The 23,491-nt window shown below is 41.7% G+C and overlaps 1 protein-coding gene across 25 annotated transcripts in view; it reads right to left on the bottom strand.

Moving 5' to 3' along the window:
* MPDZ (multiple PDZ domain crumbs cell polarity complex component) overlaps positions 1-23,491 on the bottom strand; it is a 101,815-nt gene that overhangs the window by 4,560 nt on the left and 73,764 nt on the right. For 20 of the 25 annotated variants that reach the window (XM_027670653.1, XM_027670654.1, XM_027670658.1 and 17 more), the window contains 12 exons: positions 11,886-11,977; positions 11,509-11,599; positions 11,083-11,163; positions 10,400-10,492; positions 10,233-10,307; positions 8,738-8,915; positions 7,813-7,958; positions 7,374-7,457; positions 6,008-6,201; positions 5,612-5,759; positions 2,071-2,157; positions 647-743 (listed from right to left, as the gene is read on the bottom strand). In XM_027670653.1, coding sequence (XP_027526454.1) covers positions 647-743; positions 2,071-2,157; positions 5,612-5,759; positions 6,008-6,201; positions 7,374-7,457; positions 7,813-7,958; positions 8,738-8,915; positions 10,233-10,307; positions 10,400-10,492; positions 11,083-11,163; positions 11,509-11,599; positions 11,886-11,977 — 1,366 coding nt within the window. The remainder of the gene's footprint in view (positions 1-646; positions 744-2,070; positions 2,158-5,611; positions 5,760-6,007; positions 6,202-7,373; positions 7,458-7,812; positions 7,959-8,737; positions 8,916-10,232; positions 10,308-10,399; positions 10,493-11,082; positions 11,164-11,508; positions 11,600-11,885; positions 11,978-23,491) is intronic. The other 5 variants (XM_027670660.1, XM_027670662.1, XM_027670671.1 and 2 more) reach the window with 1 other exon arrangement.

The following is a 23,491-nucleotide window of genomic DNA, read 5'->3' as shown; positions in this document are numbered from 1 at the left end:
TTTTAAAAAAAGTTAAAACTAGCATTCCTAGAAAACTTTCCTAATAAAGTTATCCAAACCATTATGATGATTCTAACTTTCTGTTGATTTGTTATATATATTTTAAGCCAATTTGAAAGTAGCTGTCATTACATTAATTGGATTGAAATACTCCTAGAATAGGTGAGAGAATCAATCATTTTCTCCATCTAAATAACGTTTGGAATGAAACTGCTCAGCATGCTCAAATAGAATAGAAAAAACTAATATTTGCTAGCAATACTTTGGTCAGAAGCAAGTTTGTTCTACATTTAAGCATGAGACAGCTATTCCACATGTATTTTCATATAACTACATAGTATCTGGATTTTTATGAATGAGACAGCTTGACTGAAGACATACTTAGATTAAACAGAAAATTATGGCTCAACTTAGATTCTCAGCATTTCAACCACTGATACAAGAAGTTGCTAGTTTCTTTTATAAAAAGATATTACAATATGTATGTGTGATGTACTGAGCAGTCACCACCCTTGCCATTTCAATTACTAAGGAATCACTTTAAGGCCTACATCACATAATTACAATATTTTAGAGACAGCAAAAGATCTCAGCTACCAGTTCACATGCATAAAATACTGAAAGCAACAACCCCCCCCAAACTTACTGATATTCTTCTTTAGACCACTTTCAAAGACCTCAGGTGCACTGGACCCAGAAATGGGGAAACTGAATGATGAGAGACTGCCACTTCCTTCACTGACCTAAACACAGTGTAAGACTAGGATTAGAGAGCCACTTCAGTCATACAATTAATAAATGTAAAACTGTAACTCACTGTATTCAGTGTATTTTCTGCTGTATTTTATTTTTTCTGTGCCCAGTTAAAGCTGATACAGAGAACATCCACATATTTCTTGGTCACACTAGAGGGCTCTTTGAAACATCCTTAGACCAATTTAGAGATTTCATGTCTATAACCCCACGCAAAGCTTTGAAGTGCTGCTTCCGAGGGCATGACTAGTCCATTATATTTGCACCTTCTATCATCTCTCGGCTAACTAATGCAAGTTAGCCATAATTATCACAGTAGGGACAGAACACAAAAGACAGATTTTTATACATTCTCATATCTACTTGTGAATATTCACCTACCGCATCAGCTAAAATTAAGATTACGCTCTCCACTCAGCTTCACCCGCACAATTTCCCAAAAAATTTTCACTGTACCAGCAGGGTAAGTAAAGAACAACATAGTTCCTGGCCAGACTAGTTCACTGATTGTTACACACTCTTCAAAACATTCAACATTGTAAGCTTCATCTTAGAATAAGACCAGACAGAGTCTGCATGTTTTCATCTTGTTTGACAATACCCATTTTGAAGAGAGTCTAACATTTCAGTCTTATCCTGTCTTACCCTGCTCACTTGAAACTGTTTAATTATGATTTGTTTTAAAACTATTTATCTTCAGTAATTGAGATCTGCATACTCAGTTTACAACCACAGAAAGTTCTAAGGTAACTTGTGAGCTCTCAGAAATGTAGTTCCTACTGAAGAGAATGACAATATGAGCTGCTACCACATGAAAAACGTTTTCAAATACAGAAACTGATATGAGTTTGTAACACTACAACATTAGCCAACAATCAAATAAAAAAGAGAAGCCTGATGGAAAGGGTGCAGGTTTCTTGCTTCTGGTGATCAAGATAATAGTAAAAACATGCAAAGAATGGAGAAATTCACTAAGTTTACTGGAACAGTATTCCATTGCATGCCAAGCACTCTGAAAGTAACAAAGAGGTTGACTAACTTCTTCTGGTATTGGTGAGAATTGGAGTTCTGTATGCTGTTCAGGCTGAAGCCTGGAGCAAAGCCATTTCTGGGCTACATTTTTAGCTGGATCCTGTCTATATCAGATACAATATGCTAAAGTGAATGCATAAAAATATGTTCTGAAAAGCTGCAAAATTTTTCCATCTTGGATCAGGTACATGGAAAACCATTGTCATCATAAAACCACTTCTTTTTATTTGCTTTCATTATTTAACCATTATTTCTTCCAAACTAACCAGTTTTACAGTTATATACCTGGCTGCTCTGGGATGTTCTCCTCTCGGAGTGGAAGGGTCCAGCTTTTATTCTTCCGACCTCTAGTCTTACCGTACCTAAGGAACACTAAAGAACCAGTCACTTATAACACACCTCTTCTGTCTACAAAATTAAAGCCTACGACAATATTTAAGTCACTTTTCAAACAGTGGAATAAGAAAAAAATACAGACAGAGGGGAGAGTGATGGACTAGCAACCCTGAAATGAGTCCTTCAGAGAGCTCATGGCAGGACCAGAGACATACAGACTAAGTACACCATGATATTCAATATTGAGCAGGGTATTTTTCTGGATTAACCTGTATTACAATGCAGACATGAAAATCACATAAGAAGACTAACTCTGCTACTTCACAGAGTACCTTAATAAGGAGTAGTTCTGCCTTCTGGTAATGCCAACATCTATTTTCAAGTTGGCACTTTTCAAGGAATAATGAAACTGACTATTTTCACAATAAACACTAAAACCAGTGTAATACCTCAAAGTCTTAATCATTATTTCTCTTTATATGACTGAGTAACTGGAAGTTACTCATCTCTCTCACACTTTTGAAATTATCTGTTACTCTGGATAGACATCAACACAACTAAAGAAATTTTGGGCAGGAAATTTTCTAAACATCTATCTGTAGTTTAAGTGAAATTTCTGCATCTGACTCCCAGCAAGAAACTGGGTGATATGGACTGACTGCACATGGTAAAGTCCTTTCACTACTCTTTCAGCTTTTAATTATACTGTCAAGTATCCACATGTCTATATAAAAAGTATTTCTTAGAAGAAAATTCTATCAAATATTTAGAAACCAGGACATTATTTTGAAGAGACAGACAAGTTATTATCACAAACAAGACTGAGAAAATTGAATCTCCAAAATAATATAAGTAGTGTCAAAAGAAGACATCTATCTGCAATGTATTCAAATACAGAAATTTCAAAGTTTTGTTGCTATTTTGCTTTTTCTTTTTTCTTTCACCAGGAAGTTGTTAGTGTGAACTTCTGTATACCAAGAACGTAATATAAGTTTGCCTTTATTTATCATGTTTTATCTTTATTACCTTAAGAGAGGATCATGTAATTATCAGAAAAATTCACAGTAATACACCAATATGTCAAAACCAACCGGACATATCCATTCAAACAGGGCTTCCATCCCTCATTTGCTGTTGTTATACTCTTAGAGTTGACACTAAAAAAGATTTATTACTAAATTATTTTTAATTTAAGTTATTCCTTTTTAATGTTGACTTCTCCACGTCCTGGAAAAGACTTGATCAAAGCTTGGGGAAAACCATTCTCTCCTGCTCCTATTAAACCATATGGACAACTCTTATTCAAAAGGGAAAAATGGTGAAGTAATCTGTGTACCTAAAATTACCACATCCTCACATAAAATGCAAACCCACAAATCAGATTTTAAAATTACAATGTGTGAAAGTGGGAAGTCATACTTTCCAACTGAACTTGTGAATAAATCGATTTTCATTTAGTTTTATTACACCTTCCTTTACTACTGTCTTACTGAAATCTCCTGTTCGATAAATCCATAAGTCAAGTGAGGGGAAAAACTGATAGTCTTTTCACATGTTGTAGGGATACCTCAAAAGAAACACTTCAAGAACTGGCAGAATTCTCAGATTCAAGACACATTCTATTGGTCTCATGCTACTAAAAATACACTGGAATTTCCCAAAAATTATAAATAATTTTCTAGCAAAATACATTTTAGGCAGTTCAAGACAATTCACTTCTAGGTCTTATTCTCATAAATGAAAAGAGAATGGATACCTGAACTGGAAATGGTGACTGCCTACATGAGTGATCGTGCTTTATTCCATTTATACTGTCTAAACAAAGCCATTGTTAACAATAATCCGTCTAAAGTATTTTAAAAGCTTCATTTCTCAGGGCTAAGACAATTAATTACAAGTACTACTGAGCAGGATGAAGTATTTAAAACATGAATATATGAATGGTAAGTGGGAACTAAGCATCTTCAATCAGATACTCCAAAATGCCTGTCAAAATGAAAGAAACTTTCCACAAGAAATGGCATTTTTATTTAGAGGAGAGGTAAAAGTACAGCATATGAAGAAGAAACACTGTGTTCTTAAATAAAATTAAAAAAGTATCAGGTAAGAATGGAAAAGTACTATTACCACAGAATAATACACTAACAACTTCAGTGTTGCAACACAGACTCAGTTCTGGCATTCTCACTATTGGGCACATGCTGAAAATACAGAAGTGCTCCTACATCCCCCTTACTATGCACTGCTTGCCCCCAGGACCTCTCCACCCCAATAAAAACAAAAAGTCGAGGAACTGTTCAAGATCTGGAAAAATATACCTTTGAATGAGAGTGTTAAGAAGCATGACTGTGTGCCTGTGTATCCAAGAGACAGATACAATTAGTGTCTGCTAAATTTTATCCAGTGGAACAGTTTTCCATTGGAAAATGCTGACTCAATGGAATCCTTACCATGCAGCATACATCTCAAAACTCTGAACTGAAAAACAGATGAGCTGGCTGACCAGCTGGACTTCCTGCCAGATCACAGGAAATGCTGTATGTCTGACTTCATTCTGATTTGGAAATAAGGGAAGGATATCAGAAGCGCAAAATCTATTGAGAATAGAAATTCTGATTCCAACAGCTGCAGATAAGAGTTTACTTAGTAAACTCTGAGAAAGCAATTTCTTATACTAAATGCCTTGGTCACTGAGAAATGCGTTGTAGTATTTAATGGATGTAAGAAGGCACTAGACATACAGAGTTTAAAGAAGATTAACATTATCAGGTATCACAGAATCATAGAACTGCAGAATCACAGAATTGCTTGGGTGGGAACGAACTATGAAGACCATCCAGTGCCCACCCATCCTGCTTTGGGCAGGAACATCTTCCACTACACCAGGTTGCCCAGAGCCCTATCCAACTTGGCCTTGAATGCTTCCAGGGATGGGGCATTCACAGCTTCTCTGGGCAACCTATTCAAGTGCCTGACCACCCTCACAGCAAAGAATTTCTTCCTAATATCTAATCTAAAAATTTCTTTGTAATATCTAATCTAAATTTACTCTGAGTTTAAAACCATTCCCCCTTGTCCTGTCCCTGCAGGTCCTTGTAAATAACTATGAAAGTAATCACTTTTGGCACAACTATTCCGATGAATTCTCAGTCATTTAAAGTCAGTTCTGAGTATCCTTCAAAAAATGTGAGATAGTTAACTAATTCTAAGTTTGCTAGAGAAAATACAGTGTTAATTTTAGGTTGTTCTAGGTAATGGTCTTCTACTGCCCTATAAACATATGGCATTCTGTACCACCACCACTCCCATTTTCATCAGGTAAAGTATCAAAATCTGAATGTTCTAGATTTCAAGAAGCTTAAATTTGAATCCACAGCTCACCTCACTGACATTCCAGTAACAGTCTGAACTCAGTCTGAATAAAATTAAAGCTTTCATAAAATCTGGACCTCAATTTTTCACTCTTATCTACCTTCTCTTTTGGCAATACCTTTAGCAAAGCTGCAACAGCTTCCTGGTTAGCATTTCGGACATCTTCTCCATTCACTGTCAATATCTGATCTCCTTGCATCAATCTCCCATCTGTATCTGCTATTCCTCCTTTGACGATGTCTGACACAAACACGCCTGTATCATTTCTGCAAATACATACATGGATTTTGCATTACACCATTGTTTGAGGGTCATTTTTATGACTTGCTATTGGGAAGACAATAAACACTGTCTCATTTTTCTGGGCTAGTTCCTTTAGGAGAGACCAATCAGCTTAGGCACAAAAATGACGTGTTCAGCCTTCAAGCCTGTGGGATCTGAGCACCAGACCATAACAGAAACATGAGCATGCCAAGCAAGTTGCAGACATTGACTCTCCAGTTACATTACTTACCTTTTCCCAACAATACTCAGACCAAGGCCTTTGCCAGGCTTCTTCTGAAGCTCTATATTGAGCACATCATACATGTCTTCCTCCTTGTACTGGGCCTCATCTCTGTACACAGTCAGACGAACCTTTTGGGGAGTCTGTCGGAGGACATTTATGGCTTCGTCATGTGTTGCATTCCTGAGGTCAATTCCGTTCACCTGCAATGAAAGCATGCAATGGTAAATTGTGTAGCACCTTCCAGCAGACAAAAAGAACAGACCTTCTGCTCAATGAAAACAAAAGTGACTGTGTTGGGTTTGCGTGGCTAGGTTTTGGTAGCAGATCTGGGGCTACAGGGGTGGCTTCTGTGAGAAGCTTCCAGAAGATTTCCCCATGTCTTGTAGAGCAAATAACAGCTGTCTTCAGGATGGACCCACCACTGGCCAAGGACGAGCCATCACAAATGACAGTAACACCTCTGTGATTACATATTTAAGAAGGAAAAAAAAGTTTTGTGCAGATGAAAATTGCAGCCAGAGAAGAGCAGAGTGCGAACATGTAAACAACTCTGCAGACACCAAGGTCAGTGGAGAGGGGAGGGGGGGAAGTGCTCCAGGCTGAGGTTCCCCTGCAGCTCATGGTGCAGACCATGGTGGAGCAGCTGTGCCCCTGCAGCCCATGGAGGACCATCAGGGTGCAGAGACCCATCTGCAGCCAGTGGAAGAGACTCACGCCAGAGTAGGTGGATGCCTGAAGGAGGCTGTGACCCTGTGGGAGGCCCATGCTGGAGCAGGGTCCTGGCAGGGACTCATGGAGAGAGGGGCCCATGCTGGAGGTTCTCCCGGTGGGACTTGTGGGGGACCCAGGCTGGAGCAGCCTGTGCCTGAAGAACACTGCACTCACCCGATGGAAAAATTATCTACACGGCAGCAGTTCATGCAGAACTGTTGCCTGTGGGATGGAGTCACAATGGAGAAGTTCATGAAGAACTGTCCTCTGTTGGAGGTGCCCCACAGGGAGCAGGGGAAGGACTCCTCTCCTTGTGCAATGGCAGAAACAACAACTGACTGTAACCCCCATTCCTGTCTCCCTGTGCCACTGTGGGGGAGGAGGTAGAACTTGGAAGGAGGGGTGGGAGGAAGGTGTTTTAAGTTTTGTTTTACTTTTCATTCTCCTGCTCTGACTCTGTTTGTAATAAATTTAATTAATATCCCCACTTTGAGCCTGTTTTGCCCATGATGGTGATCAGTAAGTGATATCTCCCAGTCCTTAACTCATGAATCCTTTGTTACATTTTCTCTCCCCTGTCCAGTTGCAGAGGGGAGTGAGAGAGCAGCTTTGGCATCCAGCCAGGGTCAGTCCACTACAGCAAACAAAGAAATCACCACACCTCTAATATCTGATCCCCAGCCCACAGTCTTCCATCTTTAGATGCTGCTCCTTCTTCATATACTTCATGGATAATGATTGCTCCCTGTGGACAAAAAAAAAAATTAAAAATTGCATGTTGCAAGAAAATACCCCATTTTGAAACAAGAGCAACTGAAAATTGCTACTATAATTTATCAATTATAAGCACAAGTCAGATGTATGATGAACAAATATTTAAGAAGTTTATGAAGTTTATTTATGAATTAAAATATTTAGGAAGTTCATTTATACTTTCAATTTTAGAAGTGCTTTTTTCTTTTTTTTTCCCCTGAACTGGTTTCTTTGTGTCTTTCTATAAATGCTATAGAAAAAAATGATGAAAAAAATCTCTTCTATCAGACACTTTAATTTCATTACTGTTATTTCACTTGAGTGACACACATATTTTTCCAACCAACCAGCAAAGTGTCTGCTCCTCCAACAATGCTCAGACCAAGACCAGTCCGCCCTTTGGAGATGTCAATGGTTGTTTCACATCCAGGAATGATGGGACAAGTAGCTGGGTCGGAGGCTAACATGGCTGGAGTTGAAGATCTGCTTGTGTCTAAAAAACAATTAAACATCCTGTTTACAGTTAAGAGGGCTTGGTATTAGAAAAGTGACTTTAAAACAGCATTTTTCAGAGCTCATTGACAGCTGCACACCAACAGCTGACCCACAGAGAATGATGCTGCCAATTCGCCCTTCCCCTCAGACAAGTACTGTCCTGTAGTTTTATTTATAAGCATCCTGTTTTCATGCCATCAAGTACCTGGATCATAGTCTGGACAGACAAAGAAGATATTGTACACAACATATTCTATTTAGGATACAATTTAAGTATCTATATGACGTGAGCATTACTCAAGTTGTTATTAACTTCTTAGAATTATGTTGCTTAATCAATAACCTTCATCCATCAGTAACATCTTGACTCTCCACTCTGAAGGAGAAGAATCAAATGTGGCTACTTATAAATGGCAAGACAGTCTCAACCATCCCCTTTTCCTAGGAAAAATGACATGACTTTTCTCCGTTATTTTAAGGAACGCCTCTCACATAGTTCCAGACAGCCATGAGGCATCTGCTGCCCAGTATTTGGGAGGGAGGAGAAGATCCATCCCTCCATTCTCTTGCCTCCGCAACAGGCTAGTGGGAAAGTATAAGGTAGGTCTTCAGGATGGTGGCACAATGCTTCTCTTAGAGGAACATGTAATCTGAAAGTATTAAAAAAATGCAACTCACAAGACAGTTGAGTGCATACAAAAGGAGGAAATTTACAAGACGGGTCTTCATTTTAACGCTACAACCTCAGTGAGGATAAGCACACAAGAAAAACATTACTTTTGACTGCTTCTGGTTCTGGTGAGCTGGAAGCAGGAATAGTTGCTGGAGGCTGCATATTCCTCTTCTCTGCTGGGGCACTGCTGGAAGGGACTGGTGCTGCAGTCAGGTTATCCATTTCCGCTGAGTTGATTGTAAGCCTCACTGTAGTTTTGGATGTCTTCAGAAGACTTATAAACTGAAAAAAGAAAAGCTGATGATTGGATTGTTCAGTTGTAAACTAAAAATAAAGCAGAATAACTGTTCTGTAAACTGGAGCTACCAGTTACAATCCTGCAGGTTTTCTTGGCAAGGAACAAAGACAAATATTAGTGTTTTTTCTGAGAAACTTTTCTCCATGAAACTTTGCCAAACTATATCAGACGAGAAAGAGGCAGACTTTCAATGTCCTCTCTGAACAAAAGACTCTATTTATAGCAATTGTTAGAAAAACAGAAAACTTTTAATGCTGGATGGAGCTCAATTCTGATCTCACAGAAGTCAATATCAAAACATCTTAAAGAAATGTGCTACTGCCATTCTGGAAGGAATATCCAAAAGTATTACCTGAGCTATGGAAGGGAGAGAAGGACACCAGGGTGTAACACAAAATCTAATTTAAAGAGATACTGAAAAACCTTCAAAACCAACTGCCATCTTACAGAAAAGACACCAAATCCTCCTGAGACTTTACATTTCAGTAGAACTATTTTCAGAAATTACTTACTCAATCTCTCTGTTCTTCCAAAGCCTACCTACTTGTCTACAGACAACTTCACTATCTCTTACTTATTTACTGCTTCAGAGATAGCAGATTGATGCTCTCCTAATTGCCCTTTAACAAACAGAAAGTAATGTACTCATGCCTAAAGAATCTAGCGCTTTTCTTGGTAGCAACGAAAGTGCTAGAAAAAACTCTCCTTGATTCATTACAGAATCCAAATTGAGTGTGCAGAGCTAGAAGTTAGAAAAAAATCTTGTTATTTAGGAACGGAGATATGTTTCTCCAAAGGTTTGAAATACCAGGCTTGGAATATAATGACACTATTACTGCAAACAGTCCCCTTGGATAAGCACAGTTCATGACCTGATTTACCACTGACACAACTCGCCCATGTAAATTTACACATATTAAATTTACTAGTTCTAATACTTTTAAAGTGGAGTAGCTATGCAGAGTCATTACTGAGCAATAGTTCATGGCTTTTATTGCACTACTAAGTGCCTCTCAGTCATTAGGTCTAAACAACAGAGAAAATAAAATCAGATTTGTAGCACAGAGATAGATGATTCATGTAGTGAATGAATGTAAAATAACAGCTGAGTTTTAAATTTAGACTTTAGATTATTCTGCAGTAGTTTCCTTATCCAAATAGTGCCTGCAGATCTTTGCTTTTTTAGCCAGCTTTGAAAATTAAGTTAGAGTACAGTCATGAAAACCTTGCTGGTTAAAGATACAATCACTCCTACATTAAGCGGTGTGATTTCTGCAACATTCCTGACATTTCAGAGGCACCTTTTCTACAGGATATCCCACAACAATTTCATCATCCACTGCCAGAATCTGATCACCAACTTTGATTCGTCCATCCTGGAAAAAACATAGAATAAAAAATATGAGCTCTGAATGCTACTTCAAAAAACATTTTTCATTCCCTAATTGAAATTTAAATATTCTCACACCTTTGCTGCTGCACCATTATCTGTTAAGCTCTTAATAACTACTCCATTAATCGTGTCTTCTTCACTAATGGCAATTCCAAAGCCTCCTTGATCCTAGGGCAAACAGAAAAATGCAAATGGTTAAGTACTGTGTATATCAAAATGTCAAAATACATTCACTAAAGACTAGTGAAGCCTGCTGACACAACAAAAGTTAGGTTTTTCACAATGTATCAATATTGTTGTTTTAAACTAATCTATTTTTGAAATAGCTTCCACCATCCTACAAACAGTATACTGGCTACCAAGATAAATCTGAACCACTTCTAAATTCAAACCCACTCCTTTGAAACTTACAAGGTCAATTGCAATTCAGTTGTTATTTTGAATAACTTAGGCAATGATTTTACCTGAGGAACTACCAAAAGTTTTTCAAATAGAACAAGAGAAGACTTCTTACAGAGACACAGAACAATTGGCAAATTTATGTGAAGTTAAAGCAACGCATGACTCAAAGACAGTCATCATGTGAGGAAAACTTTGGGGTCCATTCACAAATAGGAAGAGAAGACCTCTAGAAATCACTTTTCTAACTTCTGGTAACTAAGAGACACATTTTGTTTGCCATAAGAGGGACTCTATTACAAAAATGCAAGCTAGTGAATACAAGTGTGACTGACATAAATTTAATTTTCATCACATACCTTAGGGAGTTCCACATACTGAATGTTTTTACATGAACTCAAGTCAGAAAAAGCACTAGAGTTCGCAACACTTGCATCAGTCTAAAAGAAAATGAAAATGTAACTGCAAGCAACTATATCCAACATTTTGCATCAAAATAAAGTAGCTCACAAAACCTAAAGTGAGTCTGATAATTTTCTAGATTCATTTAAACTGCTATAACCCTATCAATGGGAACGTCAGACTTACTTCACACTATAGAAGAATATAAAACGAAACAAAATTGAGCACAGCTGTAATAAACTTAGTAGCCTTACTAAAATCTCATTTGTTCTTCTATTTGGTTTCTTTCTCTTTTATGGTATATTCTAAGCAGACAGGGCACTCCTCTATCCAGAACAATGTTAGTATCTTGGTCAAATAAGAAAAACAGATATTTACTTTACCTCTTGATGTTGAAGTGTCCCTGAAGTACTCTGTGAAGCCTCTACTGACTTTGCAGGGCAAACAGCCATCTGATTTACTGCATCTTTATTTCTGTAACAGATTCAGTTAAAGAATGTAGTGAGAAGGCAGTAGTATACCATGATATTTCTAATGACAAGTTTAAGTCTAGTGCTTTATTTTACCTTATTTCTGGTTCTAACAATACAAATATCAAAATAAAAAACTCCAAGGCATATTTAACAACTACTAAGATTGTGATCAAAAGCATATATACCTTACCAAAATTAAAACAAACAAACAAACAAAAAAACTCTCTGCAAAACTTGAGCACATTAAAAAATAAACCTTTTTAGTCAAACCTTTAACCAGAACTGACCTGATAAAGATCACTTTTACTTTAGATGGTGTGCACTTGATTATTGAGGAAGCATTCTGATGAGTCCTTCCATAAAGTATTTGCCCATTTATCTAAAGAAAAGTAGCAATTATTTATCAAAATATTTTAACTACTTATATTTAAACTAATTTTTAAACCTTAAAAAAAATCATTAATTCCACATCGCTTGCTAAAGCAGCAACTGTATTAAAGTAAGAGAGTATGTTGTGTCCTGCTTTCCCTCCCTTCTTACAGTAAAAATACTCACTACAGTTTGATTTCAAACTAACACTGTCACAGTGCTAAAAATGTCATTCTCTGAATTATACTGGGTTGACGTGGCACATCATCCATTTTCACTTGCCTTTGATCACTTCATGACTGATGTGGTGATAAAGTAGGGCTATGGGAAATTCTAACCATAACAAATATTGAATTGCTTATATCCAGGAATGAGATTGCTATTATTTATTGAATCTCAGCCACTTTGAATCCCTGAGCAAGGCACTTTACACATAGAGGTCTGAACACTGTAACATTCAGCAGAGTTTTAAACTAGATTTGGTGGGGGAAGGGAATGTACTTTTGTGTGTCAGAGAAGAATGAGGAAACACCAACACTTTAAGAAGCAGCAGGGAAATACTTGTAAGTCATCTCAAAGGAATTAAGAAGGGTTCCTTTCAAAAGGTGAGGAGGTCAGTAGCCCAGCTCAAGTGCTTTTACATCAATGTGGGCAGCATGGGTAACAAGCAACAGGAACCATGGTGCAATTAGAAAACTATGACCTAATTGCTCTCAGAGAAACAGGTGGGATGAGTTACACAACTGGAAAACTGCAACTGAGGGCGAAAAGCTCCAGAGAAGAGAGAGGCTGGGAAGGAAGGATGGGTGTGTTGTGCTCTGTGTTAAGGAATGGATAGATTGTGAAGAGCTGCCTCCGAGGGACAGCCACAAACAGGTCGAGAGCCCGGGCGTAAAAACCAAAGACAGGACCAACGAGGGACATCTTATGACTGGTGTCCACCACAGGCCGTCTTGGTCAGGGGAGCCTGTTGACAAGACTTCTTGCTTCAGATACAAGAAGAATTGTGCTCACAAGCTCTCATCCTGATAGGGATTTCAACCACCCATGTCTGCTGGGAAAGCAGCCGACTGCAAGCAATACAGGAGACTCCTGGAGTGCATTGAGGACAACTTCCTGGTTCAGGTATTGGACACACCAACCAGAGGAGAACCTTTACTGGACGCCATGCTCACCAATGTGGATGAGCTCATTAGAGAGATTAAGATTGGAGGCAGCCTGGGCTGTAGCAACCATGCCCTGGTTGAGTTACTGATCTCAATGAAAAAGGGCCAGAAAAAGAGCAGAGTTAGGATCGACCCTGAAACCTAGAATAACGAAATACCAGCTGTTTAAAGAATTAGGGGATGAGATTCCCTGGGAAACTGTTCTTAAGGACAGAGGAACTGACCAGAGCTGGCAGCTCTCTGAGGACACTTAGAGCACAAGTGTCCATCCCCATGTGTAAGAAAACAAGCAAGGCAGTTCAGAAACCAGCACGGCTAAGCAAGGATCTTCTCTTCAGACTGAAGAGTGTAAGGGGGATACTTTTGAATTAGATAATCAATGGAGCATAGAGGCGTGAAAAAGTAATTATATTAGGATGTGAAACCAGCCAGAGTATTGTACAATGTAACTTTATGGCACAAGTTAACTGTAAGGTCTACTGTATTTTTTTAGCAAGTCGACTAGATGTCCCCTATTATCAGAGCTGAGTTCCTCCTTGGCTTTGCTCCCTTCTGCAAGATAGATACAAATACCCTTGAAGCATAATGGTAGAGGTCATACGTAGGGGTGAGAAAGATGATGGTGAGAGGAAGATTATGTAGGAAGGGGTCATTTGCCCCTTGCCCTACAGCAGGGCATGCACAGACTGTTGCCGTTAGGTAATGAACAGGCGGGGTTTGGCTGCCACTGGCTGTGTACTGGCCCTACGTAGTGTAATGTAGAGCTGATAAAAATGAGGTGTCAGGACTGCTGAGTTGAGCGATACTCATCCTGCCACCGAGACTGTGTTGCTCCGTGGGGATGCCCGCTAAGCACGGGTACCAACCAGCTGCTGCAGATCCTGGTAGCCCTGGCCTGTCTGTGTAGGTAAGCATAGTTTCCTGATAGGAAACAACTGACAAAGCAAATGTTTTTATATCCTTTTTGGTATCCCTTTAATTCCCTTTTTACTAGTTTATACTGTATTAAAAGCTGTTCATAGTGCTGTTTTAGTATTCTTTTTTAGTGTCCCTTTAATTCCCTTTTTACTAGTTAATACCGCAATAAAAGCTGTTTGTAGTATTGTATGAATGCCAACCAATAAAGTAGTTATTTTGCATTCTTTTTTAGCTTTTGATTCTCTTTGCTAGTTCTTTTATTCTCACTGTAATAAAAGATTTTTTGTAGTGTTTGAATGTCTGTTGTACTTGTCTTTATTCCGGGCATGTATCCTAACGGACCAATATATAAATTGGTGTAGTTGGCAGGATACATGGTGGAATAAAGCAGTATTGTGTAGGGAAATTCGCTGGTGGAGCGCTCAGCCAATGAAGCTTTGTCCCTGCATGAGTGGTGGGGAGATCTTCAGGTGGAGTGCACAGCCTGTAGAGCTGTGTCCTCGAATGAGTTGTGTGAGAAGGGAGATTCTCAGGTGGAGAGCATAGCCTGTGAAGCCTCGTTCCTGTATGGGTGGTGAAACATAGAGTTCAATTAACCCTCTGTGTGTGGGTGGGTGCCGGGGGTGCCAGTGTCTGTGTTTTATATGTTTTGTTTGTTTTTTGCCTGTTTTGAACCAGTTTTTGTTGATTAAGTTACTATATGGGAAGTAGTTCTGAGTAATTATTGTTGGTTTATGTCTTTTTGAGGATCCATTCAGAGCTATTGTAGAGTGTGTATTCTGTGGTTGGTATATACACAGACTTTAGATTTGATGTGTATGTGTGGTTAGATTCATTTGTGGTGTAAGGGCCACATTTTGTGGATTGGTGTGTATTGTTGTGTTTAGCTTGAAACTGTATTTGTCAGTGAGAACATTTAGTAGATTAAAATGAAGAAGTGGTTAGGAAGGTTGGCCCTAGGTGGCAATGAACCCAAGAAAACCATTGCTCCTCCCCGTGAATTAGTAGAATGGGGACAGGAGCCATGGAATACCTTATGGAATAAATGGGAAACATGTACAAAGATTCCCCTTGAATATTGGGGACAGCAGACTCCGATGGAGGTATTGCAATATTGGGACCAGTTTACACAAATCCCTAGTCCTAAATCAAGCATTCGTCTGGAACATGCCGGACGTATGGGGGGTGCGCTGCTTGCTGCATATAAGTTAACTGTAGAAAACTTGCAAAAGGAATTAGAAAAGAACAACAAACTGCAGGAGCAGCTGAATGCTGTAAGAGCCACTCAATTAGTACAACGCCAGGCTTTACTTGACCTTCAAACTGAAAAGAAAAGGGTGAAAGATAAATGTGTTACTTTAGCTGGAAAATATGTTGGAAGAACTGTTCGGTGCAGGCAAAGGAAAATAGAATGAAGTGACTGGGGGCCACGGGTGCGTGCTGTAGTCACTTCCCCTGACTGGGACCCAGAGAAGTGGGATGGTAATACATGGAGTAGTAGTGATGATTCTGACGAGGATGATTCTACAGAAAATTCAGGGAAGCCATCATCAACAGATGAGTTGACACAGGAAGCAAGGGCGGCCCCTGTTGTACGGCGGAAGGCAGTGGTGGATAGTAAGGGTAAACAAGTGAGACACGATGAAATTGTTGATTTCTCCCCAGAAGATATTAAAAATCTTTTATCTAAATATTCCCAGCAGTCCGGAGAATGAGCACAAATGTGGATGGTTCGATTAATGGAGCAAGGGGCTGACTCTGTGACAGTAGACAATGTTGATGCCACAAAGTTTTTAGGGTTAACTAATGATGCATATGTACAAAATGCTCTTCGGCGTTTAAAACAAACACCAGGAGTTAGTAAAACTTTAGTTTCAGTCATTGCTGAAGGTCTTAGTGACCGTTTTACTAATGACAGATCATGGCAGGATGGAAATTCATCCTGGGTAACTCTTCATCAAGCAATCAGGATATTGAAAGGGGAAGCGATGAAATATGCTATTGAATTGCAGAGCCCCGAACTTTACATGCAACATCCTTTAACCCCAGTAATGCGGAACAAATTATTAGAAGGCTGTCCTTTGCCCTGGAAACCATATATTATTCCACTGTTAGTGTCTAACCCAGGGGTGCCCACAAAAGAGATTGTAGAGAGGTTGCAGCAACTCGGTGACCTTCCAGGTCTCCCACACACAGACAAAGCAGCCAACCATGGATATAAACGAGATAATAACGAAAACCGGAGAGGAGGGAAAAGAGAAAAAGGGGAACAAACTAAGTTATTTCAAGATTTACTTAAAAAAGGAGTTCCCAAAAAAGATATTGACGGGCAGCCAACAGAAGCCTTACGGAGGTTAGCCCAACAGCACCAAATTAGAAGAGCTATAAAACAAGAACAGAAAAATCTCTGGGCTGAGATGCAGGAGACAGTCGGCTGGTTCCTTAACACAGATCCAGTACTTTCAGGGCTTGAGCCAGCAAAGGCTAATGCTCCTCTGGACAAGGGGCACCATAAACTTGAATAGGGGTGTAGCCAAGCCCCAGTGCAGTCCCCCAATATTTGCCGTGTTCGTAAGGATCAACAACCCTTTACCACTTGTACAATACATTGTTCCACTAAGAACAAGCAAACTGTGCTAGAATTAGTTGATACTAGGGCGGAGTTCACTATTATTCATGGCAATCCTGACAAACATAAGGGGGACCTCGCACCTGTATGGGGCCTTGGAGAACAGGCAGTTCAGGGGTGTATGCTTGAAAAAACACTACAAGTAGCAGACAATCCACCAAAATCTTACAGAGTAATGGTAGAAAAATATTTGAATATATAACAGGGATTGATGTTATTAGAGGAATGGACTTATGGACTGACAACACCCTGTGGTCATTTGGGTCCACGCAGTGGCGCATTCGAGCCATGCAAGTAGGGAAGATACAGGAAGAGGCAAACATTCCTATTTGGACTCAAATTGTTAACCTTAAACAGTATAAGATTCCAGGTGGAGATGAGGAAATTCAAACAACAATCCAAGAACTACTTGAGGTACAAGTAGTGAGGTACACTCATTCCCCATTTAACTCCCACATATGGCCCGTGAAAAAATCCGATGTGTCATGGCGAATGACCGTAGATTATAGGGGTGTTAATAAAGCTACTCCGCCAATTACAGCTGCTGTACCTACTGTTACAGATTTAGTTCATGAAATCCAAAAACACCCAGGTGATTGGTATGCAGTAATAGATGTAGCTAACACCTTTTTCATCATTCCCATACAACAGGCAGCACAGGATCAATTTGCCTTTACCTGGAAGGGTATTCAATACACATTCACAAGGCTCCTGCAAGGGTATAAACAGGCTAACCTACTGTCACCAGGCCATACATCGAACCCTGAAGCAGCTTCCAAATCTGAACCCCTCAGTCCAGATAGTACAGTATGTAGATGACATACTAATCCATGGCAATACAGAGCAAGAGCCAGGTGATGCTCTGGAGAAAGTAGTAGACATAGTGAATAAAGATGGGTGGGCTGCCAACCCTAAAAATATACGGGGGCCTAAAAAGATACACGGCTTGTTGCCATGGAGTTTTTGATTTTTTAATTTTTATAGGCTTTAGAAGTAGTTATGTAGTGAATGTAGATTTTAAAGTAGCTGTATTATCCCTCACCCTTTAGCACAGTAGTTTATACATCTTCCCATCACTGTTCCCCTTCCCATATCAATTCCGTTAATTCCGTTAGCTTGTTTAGACTTCCCTCAAGGTAGGTCTTCATCCTGTTTAAGAACACCTGCATCCTGGCCTGGACAACAAGATACCATGCAGGCACAGTGACCTTCAAACCCAGAACTCTGGAGGAGCTCCAAGGACTGGACGTGCTGTGACGAGGAGGAGGATGAGGAAGAGGGGGTCCCAGAGCCCCCTGCCTCAATTCCCGGGGGGTGTGCCGGGGGCGGAACAGGGCAGAACCGGGGGGCAGACAGACCTGGGATTGGATGGGTTAACATCTTAAATTGTGAAACCCCCTGAACACGGTGTATGCGACAGATGTATTCCTGGAGCCTGGTGGCTCATTAAAGCTTTCTGCTTTCTTATCTTATACCCTAATTTGGCCTGGAGTCTCTTTAGGCAACAGTGTGGCATACCGAACGGTGGAAATTAGAATCCAGCAGCCAACACCCGGATCTCTGGACTGGAAAATTTCATCCTGCAGGAAATTCTTCTTCAGCCGGCATATTTTGAAGAATTCCCCACAGTGATCTTGGTGAGATAAAGAAAGCAGTCTCTTTGCATAATTTTGCTAGCAATTATAAAGTGGGGTTTTCCCCAGAAATTGGGAATATGGTGGGACTGGGAAGGGAACTTAGACCTGGGCCGAGAAGTTGCAAGAAGTCAGTGTTTTCCCAGTCTGTGGGAGAACGGGTTTTGCCAGGAAGGGCAGTTGGACTGTCCTTAAGGTTTCAGTAAAGGCAGGGCAGAGAGAAACTCTGGAGTTTTGTGTTTCATGCTGGCCAGGTATGGCCGTGAGGGGAGGGATGCCTCCCCATGTGGTAATATAGTCTGCTCTCACTTGAAGCTGTTGGTGGGGCTCTGGGAAAGAGCTTTGCACAGTGTTCCTGAGACTGTGAGTTCTTATCCCAGTGCTGTTAATTTTTCCTTGCCTGTTTACTTGTCGTAATGGGCTGCATACAATCTAGAGAGGAAGAAATCCCTAAGGGGTCTCCTCTGGTTTTGGTTTTGCGACACTGCAGGCATTTGGCTGGCCCTAAAACATCTTTAAAAAGGCAGGAGTTATGTTAGCTGCCTATACATATATAGCCTTTGTATGGCATACTCAGAGAAGAGACTTGGCCGAAGTTCGGCTCTTTTGAAATAAATACAGCTTTGCAGCTTATTTCGATCCTTTGTAAAGACGAGCGATGGAACGAATTACTGCATGCTGACCTGTTTTTGGCTTTCTGCCAAATTTATATTGAAAGCCCCAGAGATGAGGATTTAAATCTTCTAGCAGCCCCCGATTTGCGAGGTGGCAGTCCGGGAGCCGCTATGGCCCCGGGCACAGGCACATTGGACGCAGGTCCCGTCGGAGCAGCGGCCCCTCCTGCAGCTGCCCCTGGAACAGTTGCGGTGGGGGCTGGGGCCGCCCCTGGAGCAGGTCCTGCCGGCGCTGCGGGACAGACTGTACCGGGGATGTCTGCTGCGGTCGTGGTGGGGGCCCCGAGGGCCGCTGCCGAAGCTGTCCTGGGACCGGCCACGCTACTGATGGACTGAGAGAACCACGCTTTGTCCCCCCACCTGTCAAGGCTGCCAGCAGGGTGGGACAGTGTGTTAGGTGATACAGCTGTTTTCTACACATGTACATGACGTCAACATCATCATGGCTAGGCTTCGCGAACGAGGATTTGGGAAGGGCTTTACCCACGTTTGTTACAAGCACGCTGGTGGCTAAAAAGGCCAAGATGAGACAGGCACGTCCGGTTGCAAAAGGCACATGTAAATTTAAAAACATCCACGATTCATTTCAAAGCTAAACAATCGGAGCAGTAGCTCTTCCCGCCAGGCAATCTCTCTCTAGGGGCCGTTGGAGTGGGCGCGGTCGCACCGGGACAGGCAAGGCTCGTCCCGGCTATTCCCACTGGAGCGGGGGGGTGACCGTTCCCCCCGCAGCTGTGGTTTTGGCCCTTGCCAGCGCCGCGCCGGCGGGTGCAGGCGCGGTTGCTACGGCAACGGGAGCTACCCCAGGCGCAGGCGCTGTCGCGGCTCTGGAGCCGGCCGGAGCGGGGCCGCTGGTCCCGCCAGAGACGGCGCAGTTGCTACCGGAGGGGAGGCAGCCGCCCGGGGGCTGCAGGACCCATTCTGGCTGAAGCCGCTCCGGGGACGGTGCCGACTGCCGGCGCGGTTACTGCGGCAACGGGGGCTGCTGCCAGCACAGGCGTAATTGCGAGTGCGGACGAGTCTGTCCCCGCAGGGGCCGACGTGGCCCCGGGAAGGGGGTCTGCAGGGGCGGGGCCGGCCCGGGGGCCGGCGCAGTCCCCATGGCGATGGGAGGAGGAGCAGGGGCGGTGCCTGCAGCCGGGGTCCCTGTCCCAATCGACACGGGACCCCCCAGCTCCGCCATTATGGGCGGAGTCGGAGGTGCCCCCTTCCCCCTAGCACCCCCACTCCTTTATGGTCCGTACAGTCCCATCGGGTACGTGGGCGGCGCGGTCATTCCAACTGCCTCCCTTTGGGATGCAGGGTTTCCCATTCCGAAAGGGGCGGCAGCCTCCAGGGGTTTGCCCCATACCCTCAAGAACTAGGCATGCCAAGGAAAAATAAATCATTCTCGGGGCAGGGTCTTCCTCGCTATGACCCCTCAAGCGTGAAAAGCGAAGCTCACTGACACAGACACAGAGGCTTCTGGTGAGGAGTCAGGTCGTAACTCAGAAGAGGGGGAACAGCCCGTAGCAGAACCAAGAGCAGCAAATTGGTCAAAGATGTATAAGGGAAAGCAGGACAAGACTGACTCCCCAAAAAACAGTAACTGCCAGGAACACTACAGACACAATGTCCACCACAAAAGTTGTGGATGCAATTGCCAACATGATAAGGTGAATGATATGTGTTCTTTCTGTAAAAAGAAAGGATACTGGAGAAGGAGTTGTCCAGATTTGAAGAGAAGGGGATCAGAGGATTCTTCCCCAGCAGAACCTCTGGTTGTAGCTAAGCTGGGGGAATAGAAAAAACTATCTGTTGACTCCTGTATTCTAAGCCTGTTTCATGCTCACAGCCTGTGAATGTCTCTGCCCTAATTCGGCTTGGGGGGCTGTGGGAAAAAACCAAAAGGGGGGTACTGTCCTGTTCTGAGTGTGAACTAACAATGTGTTAGAAGTTGACTTGGAAGTTAGAAAGTCCGTTGCAGCTGACAGACCTGACAGCTGTGCCACAGAAAACCTAGGCTGGGAGTAAAACGGGTGAAAACAACTTTTGTGCAGAAGTGAATGAATACTTTAACAACTGCAAGTGAGATACACCAAGACAAGGAGTTTTGGACTGCAATAAGAATTCCTGAAATGGGTCAGGAGTAAGTAAACAAGAAAGACCAATATAGAAAAGCTTCTGACACGGTTAAGAACTGTTGTAAGATTAGCCTGTGACTTCCAAAGGTGGTCCATATACAATAATCAAACAGTGCCACGACTATTGTATTTGTTTTGTTATCTTCTGTCCTATGCTACTTTTAGGCTTCTCTTACTGTTAGTTTAATTGCAGAAGAATTGAAAGCTTACATTGTTTTGGCTACACTGATTGTTTTAAAGTTTGTAATGTTTATATTTGCATATATCTTGTCCCAGCAGTTTAACAGCAGTTTGTAAACACTGTTTGAAACATCTATGTCTCCTTGGCTGCTGCAGCCTGTGAAAGAATTCCTCCTGAAGGGATGGTTTGATGGAAAGTCCACATAGGATTTTTATGTAATTGTGAGATCAGATTTATACACCTTATGCCTCTAAAATGCTTTCTCACCCAGTGTCATCTAGGAGCAAGTGAACACTGAGTTTCACAGAAGAGAAGTCCTGTGTTAGGGGGGAAAGAGGGGTAAGAAGGCGGCTGCAGCACTGCAACGGCACTGGTTCTGTGGACTCTCCCATGGGACCCTGAGACCTGATTGGCATCTTGCCTGCAATCTTTGAGACAAACTGGTAACATGGTTGTTGGGACAATTTGTTTAGATTGCTTAAATGGTTTGCTTAGAATCGCTTCCTAGCTTTATTATAATATAGCTGTTTTGTTAGTATTCACATACACATGAGGATGCTTTTATCCATGGAGGCAAGAGGTACCTGCACTACCACTCCATGAATTAAGGATGATCGACTGCAGTCTGGGGCAGACTGTGGCAGGATGGCCTGTCCCCTGATAAGGCCTGGAATCTGTCCAGAGAGTGCAAACTCCCTGTGATGAGCTACTGGCACTGCCAGAGTGCTGTTTGGTGTTATATCCAGACGCAGCCTGCTTCTGGTAAGCTCCTGACTGGCCTATTAGATCTGTGACTGGCAGTCAATCACTTTATGCGATAAAAGCACAAGTTCCTCTCACACAGTCAAGATGCAGGAATTCCAAGATTTGAGGTTCCTGTGAGATTGTCATCGGACAGAAAGTCACACTCCATCGACTTACAAAACACAAATAAACAGCATTTGTCAAGAAACATCTATGATGTGGGTTCAGGCCTTGCGTATAGCCATATTAAAGATCCACATACAATCCAAGGCAGAAAACAACATGCTCCCTATTTGCATAAGAGAAGGTTAATCTGCAGGATTGTTTAATAGTTTAAGCTCTGCTTTGCAGAAACTGCAGAGATTCATCGTGTCATTTAGGCCTATGGGACTGGACACTCCTGTTCATCTGTTCCAGCCCAGAAACTGAGCCTATGTAAATAATGAGACTGAAACTCCCACAAGCCAAACAAAAGAACTGTTCCAAGTTCAGCAGACCATCTCCATCGTGGTCAGAGTTGTTGTCAAAACCCTGGATTTGCTACCCAGAAGGAAGAAAGCCTCTGTTCCTGAGACAAGTGAAACAACAGAGACTGTTACAAGGACTGTTAAAATGATGTTTAAACTTTTTCTGTGTGTATTGTTCAATACCACCAGTAACTATGAATTGAGTTTAGAACTAAAATCTACATTTGGCTTTAGTAAAATGCACCCAGTATTCTTCATGAAACTGAGTGCTGAATTTGCACTATGGATTCGGCTGAAATTTGGCAACAAGTTTAAATTATATACATTGGCTAATTCCTGAAGATGTCTCATTAGGTTTACAGAGATATCTTCTACAGACTTCCTTCATGGTTACCAAACTGGACCTGGATAAAACAGCTATTCATGTTAGTTGTATATAGTGTCAGATCTGCATAATAGCTTGTTGTATGGTTAGTATTGTAAATATTAGTCATCTTACTAGTATGATGTTAAGTATAAATGGAAGGGGCTAGACAAGATCTTTAAGTCTTGTCCAGTCTTTAAAGGGGGGACTGTTGCCATGGAGTTTTTGTTTTTTTAATTTTTATAGGCTTTAGAAGTAGTTATGTAGTGAATGTAGATTTTAAAGTAGCTGTATTATCCCTCACCCTTTAGCACAGTAGTTTATACATCTTCCCATCACTGTTCCCCTTCCCATATCAATTCCGTTAATTCCGTTAGCTTGTTTAGACTTCCCTCAAGGTAGGTCTTCATCCTGTTTAAGAACATCTACATCCTGGCCTGGACAACAAGATACCATGCAGGCACAGTGACCTTCAAACCCAGAACTCTGGAGGAGCTCCAAGGACTGGACGTGCTGTGACGAGGAGGAGGATGAGGAAGAGGGGGTCCCAGAGCCCCCTGCCTCAATTCCCGGGGGGTGTGCCGGGGGCGGAACAGGGCAGAAAGGCGGGGGCAGACAGACCTG

Source organism: Neopelma chrysocephalum, unplaced genomic scaffold, assembly GCF_003984885.1.
Source record: "Neopelma chrysocephalum unplaced genomic scaffold, ASM398488v2 Primary Assembly neopelma1_96921, whole genome shotgun sequence".
Lineage (NCBI taxonomy): Eukaryota > Metazoa > Chordata > Aves > Passeriformes > Pipridae > Neopelma > Neopelma chrysocephalum.
The sequence above is the reverse complement of the archived record's forward strand: the minus strand, read 5'-3'. Positions and strand labels throughout refer to the sequence as shown.